This window comes from Salvelinus namaycush, chromosome 4 (assembly GCF_016432855.1).
Source record: "Salvelinus namaycush isolate Seneca chromosome 4, SaNama_1.0, whole genome shotgun sequence".
NCBI classification, from domain to species: domain Eukaryota; kingdom Metazoa; phylum Chordata; class Actinopteri; order Salmoniformes; family Salmonidae; genus Salvelinus; species Salvelinus namaycush.
In genome coordinates this window covers 60,403,155-60,418,729 of record NC_052310.1, presented here as the reverse complement: position 1 = coordinate 60,418,729, position 15,575 = coordinate 60,403,155, and the positions used below count along the sequence as shown (strand labels likewise).

Below are 15,575 nucleotides of genomic sequence, written 5' to 3'. Positions count from 1 at the left end.
ACACCTCCAACTCAACCATCAAGTTTGCAGACGACACAAAAGTAGTAGGCCTGATTACCAACATTGACGAGACAGCCTACATGGAGGAGGTGAAGGCCCTGGGAAAGTGGTGCCAGGAAAATAACCTCTCACTCAACGTCAACAAAACAAAGGAGCTGATTGTGGACTTCAGGAAACACCAGAGGGAGCACGCCCTTATCCACATCGACGGGACCGCATTGGAGAAGGCGGATCACTGACGATCTGAAATGGTCCACCCACACAGACAGTGTGGTGAAGAAGGCACAACAGCAACAGCGCCTCTTCAACCTCAGGAGGCTGAAGAAATTTGGCTTGGCCCCTTAAACCCTCACAAACCTTTACAGATGCACAATTGAGAATATCCTGTCGGTGTCACTCCTGCTCCTCCCCTCCGGCGTACGATGTCGCCAGAATACTAACCAGGGATTCCTGGGATTCACCATTACGCACACCTGGAACTCATCATTACGCGCAACTGTTAATCATTATGATTCACACCTGGACTCCATTACCTTTATCATTTCCTCCCCTTTATATGTCACTCTCCCATGTTCACTTACCAGTCGGCAGCTCACCATTGATTTGAACACTTTAAAACTGTGTTTTGACATTGGGCTATTTATCAAAATGTGTTATCAACAGGAAGCAACGACTGCATCATTTTAAACTTAAGTTTTAGGAATATAAAAATAAATATCCAATGGTATTGTACTTAATCAGGTAAAACCTTCTGAATATAATTTACACTGTAAATGTAAATATTATCCACAAAACATGACGTGCCCCTTATAATTACATACCCATCAGTTATGCAAGCTAACAACCAGCATAGAAAACAAGCTACTGTAGCTTGCTAGCTAACTAGCTGTGTTGTTCCATGCATGTTTGGCTGTGGCCTTGAGGGCGGCATACAACCTGGGAGACCCAGTTGCCTGTCAGGCATCGTTCAGGGCTTAAAAGCCCAGCATCACGATCAATGCAGCCACAGGGCTCATTGATGAAGTGATTATCTTGCATCTGAACAAATAATGGATGATGCGTGATCTCGACAAAACAACTTTTGTTATGTGGTGATCATGAGTTAAATAAGTCATGATCTTGACATAATGAGGGAAATATTTGTTTTATTCATATGTCCTAGACTTCCATCCTTATGTTATCTTGTACACTTATTTTTTATAGATTTGTATTTCAATATACTTTAATTTACAAATAAAAGCATGTTTATGGTAAGGTGTGAGTGTGGAGAAGTTAATAATAACATGTCTCAAGCTGGACACATTGGCAGCCAGAATTTTTAGTCTCCACAGTGTTCACAGGAAGGCCAAAAAGATAATCAAGGACATCAACCACCCGAGCTACAGCCTGTTTGCCCCACTATCATCCAGAAGGTGAGGTCAGTACAGGTGCATCAAAGCTGGGACCGAGAGACTGAAAAACAGCTTCTATCTCAAGGCCATCAGACTGCTAAAACTTCTTCAGGATCGGTGGGTCCCCTGCAGGACGGTTGGCCTAACGTAGGCTAATGTGATTAGCATGAGGTTGTAAGTAACAAGAACATTTCCCAGGACATAGACATATCTGATATTGGCTTAAATTCTTGTTAATCTAGCTGCACTGTCCAATTTACAGTAGCTATTACAGTGAAAGAATACCACGCTATTGTTTGAGGAGAGTGCACAGTTTTGAACATGAAAAGTTATTAATAAACAAATTAGGCACATTTGGGCAGTCTTGATACAAAAGTTTTAACAGAAATACAATGGTTCATTGGATCAGCCTAAAACATTTATATACACTGCTGTCATCTAGTGGCCAAAATCTAAATTCCACGTGGGGTGGAAGAAATACATTATGGCCTTTCTCTTACATTTCAAAGACGATGCTACAAAAACAATAAAAAACAGTTGTTTTTTTCTTTGTATTATCTTTTACGAGATCTATTGTGTTATATTCTCCTACATTCCTTTCACATTTCCACAAACTTCAAAGTGTTTCCTTTCAAATGTTACCAAGAAAATGCATATCCTTGCTTCAGTCTAACTGCCTGAGCTACAGGCAGTTCGATTTGGGTATGTCATTTTAGGCTAAATTTTAAAAAACGGTCCAATCCTTAAGAGGTTCAGCCATCACTAGCACATTAGAGGCTGCTGCATATAGGCATAGACTAGAAATCACTGGCCACTTTAAGGAATGGAACACTAGTCACTTTAATAATGTTTACGTATCTTGGCATTACTCATCTCATAGGTATACTGTATTCTATACTTCTACGGTATCTTAGTCACTTAATAATGTTTACATATCTTGCATTTCTCATCATATGTATATACTGTATTCTATACCATTGTACTGTATCTTAGTCCGTTCTGCTCTGACATTGCTCATCCATATGTACATAGTCTTAATTCATTCCTACTTAGATTTGTGTGTATTGGGTATATGTTGTGTAATTTGTTAACTATTACTTTACAAATTTTACAATTACTATTACAAATTTGATTTGCTTTGATTTGATTTTACGCACCATGTTCCCCTTATCCTACAGTCGATGGAGAAACCAATTTGAGTGTTCAGAGATAACACTTCCGTTATTCCGACTGGCATGGAAGTGGCTAGAGTCTTCCGAGGTTGAAGGATAATTAGTCTGAAACTAGGGAATTTGGTGCAGTGTGCTCCCTCACTGTTTGCACCCGGTTTAGCTTAATCGAACTCCCTCATTGTCCGAAACGAGGCGGGGCTTAAATTCCAATGGGATGAGTTGCCTCCTGCTACGTCACTCTGGGATAGGCTGCTAGCACTCCACCGAACTAGTACGCTGTCAGCGGTGTTTCAGGCTGGATAGGCACCTACGGCCTCGGGAAACTATTGCAAAAATATATAAACAAAATCTTCGCACATATCCGTGTTATTTGATCGGTTTGGGTAATGGCCAGGCAATAATTTGAGATTCGAACGCAATGCGTTTCCGTCCACGACTACCAACTTCTAAGCAATACAATCGCCACTAAAAACTTTCTTTTCCAGAAGGCCTTGCATTTTGTTACAACAGGTCCACGGCATTTGAAGAGAGGAGACTGATTAGGCTATTAGACAACGAAATACATTGTATTATCTTTGGCCTTTTTTACAATTCAACAACAAGAAGAGACCTCATCGACTCGATTATATTGGACAGGCTACGGGACAGGATCAGGATTAACAATACATTGAGCTGCAACGCCACCAGTTTTCCTAGATACTACGATCCAAGGAATTATTTAACTGGTTAAATGCGGTACGAGGCTAAAATGATGCCGGTGAGAAATTCTGCCTTTAATTACTTGAGAAAAGTTGTCACCATACTCGCCTATTTGCTTCTATGGTAGAGAAATCTTACGCAACATTGTAGCGTTCTCGTCCGGCATTAAATTGACACATGGGGCCTAGCCATACTGTTGGTTACATTGTTGTTATCTCCACCAATGTGTTTTCAGTCATAAAGAAAAACTCAAGTTGCATTACACGTTATACATTACAATTTACACCGTTTTAATTGTATGTATTGTGTGTGTGTGTGTGTGTGTGTGTGTGTGTGTGTGTGTGTGTGTGTGTGTGTGTGTGTGTGTGTGTGTGTGACTTTCTTTCTGTAGGGTTGATGCAATTTAATGGTAGGCTGCCTAATTCACGACAAATTCTAGATATTTAACAGATTTTCAGATAGTGTTCGTTCTTATAAAAACGGCACGTCTTGATGTTTTTGTAGAGCCTGCTAGTCTAAAACTTTTATGGTGGGAAACCTTTTAATTATTTATTCACTAGGAAGCTATTATTATTGTTTACATTGGGAAAACCCATACACAGCACTAAGGACTTGTAGAGAAGCCTAATGCATAATCAATCACCCGAGTGTCTACATTTATGTCCATAGGAGATTGAGCATTTCTCATCGATCTTTGTTCAAAAGCTCATTAATCCGATAGTTTTGACACAGATACATCATTTTGAACGTGGCAGTTATTGTTTTTCCTTGAACAAGTCACCAACCAACTCTGTAGTAGAGGGCTGCATTCCCGACAGATAATTGCAGGTCCCGACAGATAATTTCCGCGCGGTCTTTTTTTACATGCTGCGGGTGGTCAGACAGAACTTTTGGATGAAACGATTATTTTCTACCTATTGTATTAAAAGCAGCTCTGTTCCATTATTCACAGACTCAGAATTGACTGCGTCAAGTTCAGTAGCCATTATACCCTGATGAAGACAGCTTCTCTGTCGAAACATTGGTTATTCAATTATTGCATCGGAGCTCCTAGAGTGCGGCTATAGCAGAGATACTGACGAGATGCTTGTCTCCGCAAGAATGGAATTTCTTGACCACAGAGTGGAACGGCGGGCTGTCAAGCGCACGCCTATTCCTAGCTTGGAATTGTTAGATACATCTTGTTATTTGAATATTTTTTATAAATATTCGACGAGGGGTGTTGACGTCATCTGTCTGTGTTCAATGGAGAGTGAGATGTTATGCTAGCTTTCTGAATATGCATAGACCATTTCAAATTCCAACAGGGACCCCCCCCCCCCCCCCCCCCCCCCCTCTCATACAAAAACTGCTTGCTTAATAATTATCTGCTTAAAGTGGACAGATTTTTGGGCTGAGTAAACCCTCTTGCTTTGCCTCTTCTCTGGCTATATGAAAGAGTAGGCTGCCTTTGTCTATGCATGGGTGTAGAATCAGGTGGCAGTTATCTTTCCAAGGAAATTAACTAAAATATGATTAGGCAATAGTGAACTACATTCCTAGAAATAAATATTGATCCCCATCTGAAAATCGTCCCACTACTAAAAGACAAGTTTTGCATATAGCCTATCTCAAGAGAAAGTGCAAGTGTCTGCTCTCTCAACTCTTCTCCCTTCAAACTGCGTTTAGCCTATTGGCTGATATAGCCCAGTAATACCGATAGCCTAATATATTGGGCCACGTGAGAATCTCTGGTAATTTAACCTATTCCTTTTAGCACATTTTGATTTAGCCTTTAGTGTGCAAAATTGCTGGGACCATGGTTGGCAAGTGAGCTGTGTCACATACACCTAAAATAACATTGCAGGACTGTGGTTGGGTTCGAGAGCGGGTGGGAGTTGGACAAAAAGCGAGTGGGTACGGAATAAAAAGCTGCTGGCAGGAGTGGGATGAAGTGATCATTCCCACACATACCAGTTGGTAATGTGGACCCCTGCCAACATGAGAGATCCATTCCTTTTGCTGCAGTGCTGAGCTCCATCTTTCAACACTTTTATTGAAATAGAGTATTACTTACTATACAGACGGTATCCTGCAGTGTTGTGCATCTCTCCCCCTCATTCCTCTCTTTCCAGTAACTGGATGAGTGAGTGAATGAATCATGTTGTCAGGCAGCAGTGACAGAGTACTCTCAGGATGACTCCCGTCTGCTAGGTATGACCTAGCGCCACTATTCACACCCAGCCATTTGTTATCAGCAACCTCCGTTCACATGGAGATCAATATAAATCCTTATTCTTACCATACCATGTAGCTCTTTATAGGCACAGGAGACCTTGGGCCCGCTGGGGTGTGTCTGTATGTGCACGTGTTTTTGGTGTGTTAGCATCTACTCTGTGCTATTAGTACGATCAGCATAATCCCTATCACAATATAGCCACGTTAGAACATGAGGTATTGACTGTGCTTGTACAGTGCTCTGTGGGAGTTAGAATGTAGCAGCATTGTGGCTGGCTTGAGTGGGGGAGGGTGATAAAGGGGGTCACTGTTTTCTTAGGACAATGAGCAGCGACTCTTTATGATAGTGTGGAATAGGTGATTATGTGTGTCTTGTCGGTCTATGAAAAGAGATGCTCTCCATTTATTGGCACATTGTGGGTGTAGGCTAGTTGTACACAATAGTTTTACTCTGATTTACCTTCTGTCACAGCTAGCAGTGATTAACACATTTGGTCTTGAGCTGTGTACACAGTGTTGTAATCAAAGCTTGTTTTTTTCCCAGGTTTATTTTAGGGAGGTTAGTGTGGTTTTGAATTGATTAACCCCTGCCATGTTACAGTTTTGAAGGCTAAAGAGGTAATACTGGTTAGCCTATAGGCCTAACTTTCTTTATTGGCCATCTCATGTTGAATTATTTCAAAATGTATACTGTTACAATGAGTTCTTAAACCTATACACATTTGTTCCTAAACAGCAATGAAGTGTTCAATGTTGACTTAAACATATTGTCTTAATCAACCAAAACAACAACCACATCAAACTAGGCTTGTGGTGATAGAATGGTGGGAAAATTAGGTAGTGTTGTGAGCAGCCCTGCTTTACTTTGCTGTATGTCAACAGAAACTTGAGGAGGCTTTCTTTGTGTGATGACTGACTGGCTTTGTGTTGACTCTCTGGGAGGGCTCCTTCTTATGCAACACCTGACATTCACACCAGTCAGGTGGAGGTTGGCTAGGCTGGGAGATCCAAGGACACATATACAACTGTAAACAAATGGACCTCCACATGAAATGATCATGGGACCATAATTAATCAACTGCTGAAGGCTAGTTGGAAAAAAAGCAATGCCTTTTAATAATAAAATAGGCCTGGTGTCATGGATTTTTCTGCCATTGAAATCCTTGGGCAGGCCGCTTAAGTGCTTTTTTTGTATTGTCTTAGTCCAAACAGTGTAGAATATTTAAGCAATAAGGCCCGGGGGGGGGGGGGGGGGGGGGGGTGTTGTGGCCAATATACCACGGCTAAGGACTGTTCTGCCTGGAAGCAGCCCTTAGCCGTGGTATATTAGCCATATACCACAAGCCCCGGGGTGCCGTAATGCTATTATTAACTGATTACCAACGTAATTAGAGTAAAAATAAATGTTTTGTCATACCCATGGTATACGGTCTGATATACCACGGCTTTCAACCAATCGGTATTCTGTGCTCCATCCAGTTTTATAAATATATTCATTAACTTTAAGCCTGAGACCCAAATGAGAAATTCTGTGTTTTCCTGGACCCAAGTTTTCGAAAACATGCAACTATATGTACATATCGGTACATTTCATTGCTCTTATGCCCATTAACAATGCAACATAGACTAACAACAATTAAATGAAATACCCATAAATAGCTATTCATGTTTATTTTTCCCCCTTAAAAACACTCTTACATATCTGTCTAGGTTGGAACTGTTGCTGTTAAAATACAATAAATAATTACAATTCCTAACTGATTGATCACATCAATCAGATGTAGACCAGAAAACACACTCACAGTCCTAATGAGAGGTGCGTGGCTGGTTGAAGTTTTCAACAAGCAGGTATATTCTGGGCTCAGGTTTTGACAGTGCAACCCTGAGGTGATGCTCAGCATGAAGTCTGTTTCTTAAGTGTGCCAGAGATGAGAACCTTGACTCGTATAGGTTTCTGGTGCCAAACTGGATCAGAACATCTACTGCTTTCTCAGCTAGGCAGGATACCGCTTCCTGCTGTAAATGAGCAACCCAGAACTGTGTGTGTTTGCACCAAAAAGCATCTTGTGTCAATCAGTGTATTCCAGTTCAGAATAAAAATGATTACTTGTATTTTAACAGCAACAGTTTTTTGCCATCTTCATCTGTACTGTTACTTAGTGCAACACTATCAGTAGCTAGATAGCTTGCTTTGGATAAAGTTAGGTAGCTAGCTATTAGGTGTGTACAAGGGGATTGTTTGAAAGATAAACTCGCATCGACTACTATGAGAAATAGTACTCCCTTCTGCTTATCGTCACTTGTTATAAAATGACAAAAATGCCTTGCTAGCTGATTTACTTTTCCACTGTCGAAGCACTGTTTCCTGAAGCATTCTGCCCTGTTCTGAAAAAACTCCATGGGTTTACCGTCATGCAGTGGATGTTTGGTCAGGACCTGTCATTTTAATCTGTTCGTTTTGAGAGACTCATTACTAAGCACTTCCCTGTACAAAACAGATTGTGGGCGCTCCTCGTTAGTTCTCTAAGTTTGTATTAAACCAAGAGAAACACATCGCTGTATTTGCGTTTCATGACAATTGAGCTCAGTCAGAACCTGTGGCTAAATTGAGTCCATTACATGATGGCGAGTTGGAATGACAAGCCAGTGGCTGACAGCGCATCATCTGCTGCTGAAGAAACTGCAGAAAAAAGATCTGGTAAACTGAAGCACTTCGGCATCTTCCACCCTCTCGCGCAGCTGCCAACCTGAGCAGAGACACTGCTGCTAAGCAGAGAGCGCACTGAACAGAGTGCAGTTACACTTGGCCAAAATCAATTCCAGTAATTAATGAAATAATTATACATTTACTGTGACACGTTGCGACCGGTTTCTGGTTGGCTTGAAGGGCATTCTAGAGCGTGCATTATTTCCATTTAACGCACGGTATAAGTGTATGGTTTTGAAGTTCTTACATGTTATTTCGATTTTCATAATAGTGTAATGAAACAGCAGGGAGAAGGTCTCGAACCCTCGTCCTTCGATCCCGAGGTCCGGCGCGCTATCGACTGTGCCGCAAAAACATGCTCGTGCAGCAGGATCGATTTCCGCCCTTATAAACCCAGGGTCGTTACACTACTCCCTCCTTTCAAAGAGCGCGTCCTCTCGCTAGCTTGGGACTCTACGTCTTACAGGAACGCGCTCACCTTCCAAGCACACGCACTGTCATGGATGCAAGGTCCGATCACTTCTGACACCAATGTAATGAAACAGCAGGGAGCAGGTCTCTTACCCTCGACTTTCTAGCCCGAAGTCCAGCGCGCTATCGGCTGTTCCGCAAAAGCATGCTCGTGCGGCAGAGTCGATTTCCGCGGTTATAAACCCAGGGTCGTTACACTAGCAAGGTAGGATGATGGTTTGTTAGCTGAGCTAGAAGTCTGTTTGTATGGTTACCAAGGCAACTACTCTAGCTAGTAAACATGCTAGCTACTTCAGTGGATGTTGTCACCTTTCTACTGGCAAATTAATACATTTCTAACGGCAAATATGTTCATTTATAGTGATGGTATCAAAGGGATAATCAACTCAGGGCTCTGTGTTCTCTAGAAAATAGTGCAATGCCATGGAAGGTCATGCGTTGTGGAACACACCTTCCACGTCTGGTACTATTTTCCAGAGAACATAGCCCCTCGTTGAGTGTCCCTAGACATTTTGGGACAGAAAAACACTTTCAGTATAAACTTAAAAGACTGAAACAGATATAAAGTATGGACCTATACAATTTGTAAATAATATAGGCCTAATCTTTGAGAACTAACAATCACCAAAATAAAAGCCAGACAGTCGGAGAATTGCAGGAAATTTGCTTTAAAACTACAAAAACTTGTCTCAGCTCCATGGAGAAATTTGTAGAATTGAAGGAAATGGGTTTAAAAATGTCTACGCCACCAAGATGGGGCCTCTAAAATTCAGACGGGCTGATGGTGCTTCTGCCATGTCCACCACCCAAGCCCCTTTTTGATCCCAATAAATCCCTGGAAGTGATTTGTAGAGGAGTGATTATGTTATATGCTAATATTAATATCTAGATAGGTTACTGTGTCATGTACTTTACAGCTGGAGACTCTGCTGAATAGCCTCAGTCATAAATGTTCTGAATGGGTTTCCTCCCCATAGCAGCTGAATGAGAATGGTTTTAGGTGTAGCTACTGAACCTGACCCTTCAGAAGAAGGGAGAAGGCACAGCACCATAGAATCACCCGACCAGGTGTCTACTTACCTGGCATAGAATCCAGAGTGACTGACGTGACGTCCGTGGTGGATTCAGGTGAAAGGGGCAAGGGTGTGTGACTATACTGTAGAGAGACTGACACAGTGAGGACATTGGGTGTCATGTCAGGGGCATTAATCCTCGTTCACCCATGGGGATGAGAGAGGCCAGAGCAGAGCACTGCAGCAGCCAGGGTTGGTCAGAGGAATTTGGGTCCCACACTCACTCACCTGTGCCAATGATCTCGTTATATTTTATCCTGCTTGTTCCAAATTCAGCTTAATAAAGACATCAAAACCTCTTAAGGATCTGAACTTTTTTTAAATATTTTTTTAAAAATGTTTTCGCCTAAAATGACATAACCAACTCTAACTGCCTGTAGCTCAGGACTTGAAGCAAGGATATGTATATTCTTGATACCATTTGAAAGGAACCAATTTGAAGTTTGTGGAAATGTGAAGTTAATGTAGGAGAATATAACACATTAGATCTGGTAAAAGATAATACGAATAAATAAAAAGCATTTTCCCCCCCCATCTTTGAAATGCAAGAAAAAGGCCATACTATAATATTGCAGTTTATGCGCAATTTAGATTTTGGCCACTAGATGGCAGCAGTGTGTGCAAAGTTTCAGATTGATCCAGTGAAGCGTTGCAATACTGGACCATATTTGTGCTGAATTGGTCAATTGATACGCATTCAAGTACATAACTATAGAGAACATACAAAAATGATATGGTAATACAAAATTTTAGTTTACACACTAGCAGGAATGTCATACATGATGGATCATTAGCTTTATACACTAACTTTCACACGTCTAGATGGCCGGGCGTGGTGGGTGTGGAGCCAGAGACAGCAGGGATTCAAACCGTAGAACCCAGTTCTTATATTTGAATATAAAAATGTATTTTATCAATCAAAACTATGCTACATTTTATCTCTGGGACCCTCAGGATGACAAATCAGAGCAAGATTACTGAATATAAGTATATTATTATCCTTCAGAGGTGAATGTATCAAACCAGTTGCCATGATACATTTGTTGTTGTTGTGCACTCCTCAAACAATAGCATGGTCATTTTTCACTGTACTACCTACTGTATATTGGACAGTGCAGTTAGATTAACAAGAATTTAAGCTTTCTGCCCATATAAGACATGTCTATGTCCAGGAAACTTTTCTGTTACTTACAACGTCATGCTAATTACATTAGCGCACGTTAGCTCAACCGATCCCGTAGAGGTTAACTTGTCCCTTCTAAAATATCAATAAATGGGATTGGGGTTGTTGATCAACTCATTTGCCTAGTTAAAAAGAAAAAAAAAAAAAGTTTGTCTAGGATAGGGAAGAATACGATTCTTGTTAGTTGGCTCATTCTGATTAATTTGGCTCCCATTTCTCTTTTCTCTTGTAGAAGGCTCATAGTTGCCTCACATCACAGTATAAAATGCAGAATGGAGAGACCATGAAAGGAGGAGTTTGGAGGGAAACATGGTGCAGTGCAGACAGAGACTGGAGGTTATGCTGAATTTAAGTAGGGAGTGACGTAGCCTACTGCAGACTACAGCACAAGTTGTTAGCTACCGCTCTCACCAATGACCTTCTCTCCTCTGTCTTCCCCTTTAGTGGCGGTAGATGAAAAGGAATAATGTATAGAATATTCTGCCATGCGTTTTTGAAGGACTGCCCAGCTGGAGCAGATCCAAGTCTTCAGGCCCAGAGTTCTGCAGAGAGGACGGAAAAACAGATGCACACACCGAGAGATGCAGCCTGTCTTGATGCAGTCTATTGACTTCCTTAGAGGGGGCTCGTCGCTCAACAAGACCTAGCTGGATCGCTTTATCACCCTAGGAATATATGTAATGGACAGAGACTGTGTGTGCATGCATATGTGCGTATGGGACCCGGCAGCATGTCATAGGTAACTCTGACTAGGTGCACACGGTGGTATTGATGTTTGCTCTCTAAGCAGGCCTTTAGTTATTAACTAGTTACTTTGACATTGAAGTCTATAACTCTTACTGTGCCTCATGTTTAGTCCTGGGGATCTGATAATGCAAACTGCTAAGGGGACAGTTTTGATACCCCCCCTCCCCTTCTCTCATGGTAACTCAACAAAATAGATATTGAGTTTGTACTAAAGGAGAATAACATACAGTAGTATCGACTCTTATTTTGTTGGACAGTGTAGCCTACATAAATCGTATTTCTTTTGCAGCATCACATGTGTCGTAGGTAACGTGTTCATTCTGTTTGAGTGGGAGCGGCACACACACACACACTGCCCTCATCCTACTTCTTGTAATTGGCTATTTTAAACCCAGTAGATCTGAAAGAATGCCTAAACAACTGCAGAGGCCTGATAAGCCGTTCCCCCAGCAATCTGCCTTAATGGTTAACGTTAGGATTGGGAGTAGACCAGTCTGATCTTAGATCAGGGCAGTCAATACCTCAATCCCATTGGGCTAGGTCATCATGACTCTACAAGGTGTGTGTGTGTGGTGTGTGTGTGTGTGTGTGTGTGTGTGTGTGTGTGTGTGTGTGTGTGTGTGTGTGTGTGTGTGTGTGTGTGTGTGTGTGTGTGTGTGTGTGTGTGTGTGTGTGTGTGTGTGTGCACAACATTTCCCACTTGGTCAATCTTGTTTGGAAGGGCAGCAGGATGTAGCATGCACGCAACACACACACATGCACACAGGAACCCCCTGGGTCATGGTTGAGAGGGTACGGTAGTGTCATCAGCTGTGGCTGCTCTCCTGCTCTCAGAAGTGCTTTCATAAAATGAATCAGACAGACGGACAGGCTTTGATGTTGTTCTGCGTACCAGCGGCTTTCATCAGACAGACCCATGCCTGTCTAGTCACAACAGGATATTGTATGCACCTGCTATCTATAATTTGACTGGCAGCTGGCACACTCTTTTAGGACATTATTAGAAACCACCCATGTTCCTCAAGTTGGTAATGCAGCACAGCATCTGGTTCCATCCCCTCTTTTTTTGGTTATGATACTGAAATTAAACCTTCACTTTCAGGGCTAATATACTAGGCTATGTTTTTGATAGTGTATAACTATTGTATCTTAGTCATTGCTCTTGATTGCTGACCTGTGCAGGTTTTTGTCCCTGAAGTGTCTTATCTCCATTCAGACCATGTAGTACCCTTGGCCTGTGTGTTACTGGAGATCTACGGTGATGCTGAAGCTGCTACGCTCTCTCTTGGGTGAAAGTGTCAAGGTTTAGACTAGTACAGTCAGTGGTTCCCAACCGGGGTACTAGGACCCCTGGGGGTACTTCGCCTATCCCCAGAGGATACTTGAGAAGACTCATGAGACCATAGGCTTACTGGTAAAATGCACATGAGGGGGTACTTCAGGGGTACTCTGAGCAGAGCATAATTCAGTTGGTGGTACATTAACCGAAAAAGGTTGTGAGCCACTGGACTAGTACATTGCTTTTTTATGGCTTGGGTTAATTGTTTTGATACTGAATAGGAATATCAGATTAATGTAGGCCTATTTGTCTTAGACATTTTTTGCTCTGCTTTGTTAAACAGCTGTTATGCTGTTTTGTTATTTCTTAATCGACTCATTAGGTTTTTATTGACCTGTGTTTATTTCTCTGGCTGTGGCGTTAATGAATATTTTAATGAGCTCTGGGGTAGTGTCTCAGCACCACTCTCCACACTTTAGTGCACTTTTCTACTGCACTTCCACTCTCCCGTTCTGCTCTAGCATTTGTATTAACTTCAACATTATTATAGATCATGTTGACATAAGAGAATGAACGTCGTAGAAAATTGTTTCATCAGGACATTGATAAAATAAATGGAATTTACAGGTAACTGCCAAAATAAAGGAAACGCTAACAACTTGACATAATAGGGCATTGGGCCACCACGAGCTGCCAGAACAACGTCAATGTACCTTGGCATAGAGTCTAGTGTCTGGAACTCTATTGGAGAGATGTGACACAATTCTCCCATGAGAAATTCCATAATTTGGTGTTTTGTTGATGGTGGTGGAAAATGCTGTCTCAGGCACCGCTCCAGAATCTCCCATAAGTGTTCAATTTGGTTGATCTGGTGATTGAGACACACACACCCTTTAAACCCCCTATGGTCCTTTGAGACCTCTCTTTGAAAGTCACAGATCTATCCTAGCCATGGTAGCCAAAAAAATGGGTAACTGGGCATTTCTATACATGACCCTAAGCATGATGGGATGTTATTTGCTGAATTAACTCAGGAACCACAACTGTGTGGAAGCACCTGCTTTCAATATACTTTGTCTCCCTCATTTACTCGTGTTTCCTTTAATTTGGCAAGTTAACTGTATGTGCTACTTGTTGGCAACAAATGGGCAATATACTGGCCATAATATGCAGTACTGTATATTTTTTGTATCCACCACTCCTCTCTAATCTCTTCCTCTTCCTCTCTCGTGATATATTCAGAAGTATTTTACATACAATGTATTTTGTGTGAAAGGGAGGGAGAGATGGAGGGAGGGGGATGAAGGTCAGGAGTAGAAGCCACCAAGTGCCAACTCATCCAGTGTAGGCTGAGAGAGAGCGCAATGGCATGGTCTGTCTGGATCATTAACTTTAGTGCTGAGCCCCAGAGGGCTTTACCTTATGTCACAACTCTTTCGCTCTCTCTCTCTCTCTCTCTCTCATTTCACTCTCTCTCCCCCTCCCTATCCCTCTCTCCTAACATTAACAGAGTCCTCTGGATGTCCTACATTCCTTGCAAGAGCTGATGTTGTCAACTGCTGCCTGTAGTGATTTCTGGGTGACTTTTCCTGTCCTGCTGGGATTTAAAGCACATTTAAAGGGCTAATCTATTGCATTGAAGCTCAAAGGGAACTCCATGCTTGTCTTACATGATTTGTTGCCCCCACACAACAACCAAGCAGCCATAAACGATCATGTATCTGGGTCACTGTTATTTGAAACGTTGCAGAGCAAATCTGGCAAACCCCTCCTGCAAAGCTGAAGCTTCTACCCTCCTAGAGCTGTTGAATGATCCACACACGCTGTAGTCCAGTGGTTCAAAAATCTAATCTAATTTTATTGGTCACATACACACATTTAGCAGATGTTATTGCGGTTGTAGTGAAATGCTTGTAAAGAAGTGGAGTGCTGGGTCGAGGTTGAGGTTTCCCTTCTGCGCAAAGGCTGATCCCAGATATTTGGCACAGATCTTGGATAAGCTTTAAGCACAGATCTAGGACCAGGACAAAAAAACAACAGCAACTAAAAACTCTTCAGTGTTTAGGAACTTAATGAGGGCAGGGGGCTCCCCTTTTAGGTGACGTTTGTGAAAGATTTGTCTGTCATTGTTAACCCTTTCTCTTTATCTGGGGTGGTACTTTGGAGGGTTGGCGTGAATCACTGAAACCACTGTGACCCTTTCATTTACAACCCCCCCATCACCCTACTGTAGTAAGCCAAGCATGAGCTATGGCTTATTACCTAATTGTTCTATAAAGTGTCCATTTGCGTCCTAATTTACCAAAGCTACTGGTTAGGTCTGGACCACCTAGATTATCTGCATCATCAGCAGTGATTTTAATTGTTTGTATTGGGCGGTTACTTTTGATTACTTACACCTGCACATTTAAAAAGAGAGAACATTTATGGTTAGAATGGACTCTTAGAAGTATGGCTACCTAGTTAGGACAATGTCAGTGTTCTGAAAAGACAGAATACGTGAATGGAATGTAGTTGATGCCTTTTTGGAATCTGCTCTAACTGTTCTGGTGCTCTCACTTAAAGCCACACAAGGATAGGAACCCATTTTAGACCATTGAGATCCAGTGACGTGTGTGGAGCCCACTCCTTTGAAC

General features: G+C 41.9%; 1 protein-coding gene across 2 annotated transcripts in view; it reads left to right on the top strand.

The window, feature by feature from the left end:
• The first annotated feature begins 2,817 nt into the window (after window positions 1-2,817).
• Window positions 2,818-15,575, top strand: part of LOC120046688 (apoptosis-stimulating of p53 protein 2-like) — a 56,070-nt gene continuing 43,312 nt past the window's right edge. For both annotated transcript variants that reach the window (XM_038992106.1, XM_038992105.1), the window contains exon 1: window positions 2,818-3,320. In XM_038992106.1, coding sequence (XP_038848034.1) covers window positions 3,294-3,320 — 27 coding nt within the window. In that variant the 5' untranslated portion in view covers window positions 2,818-3,293. The remainder of the gene's footprint in view (window positions 3,321-15,575) is intronic.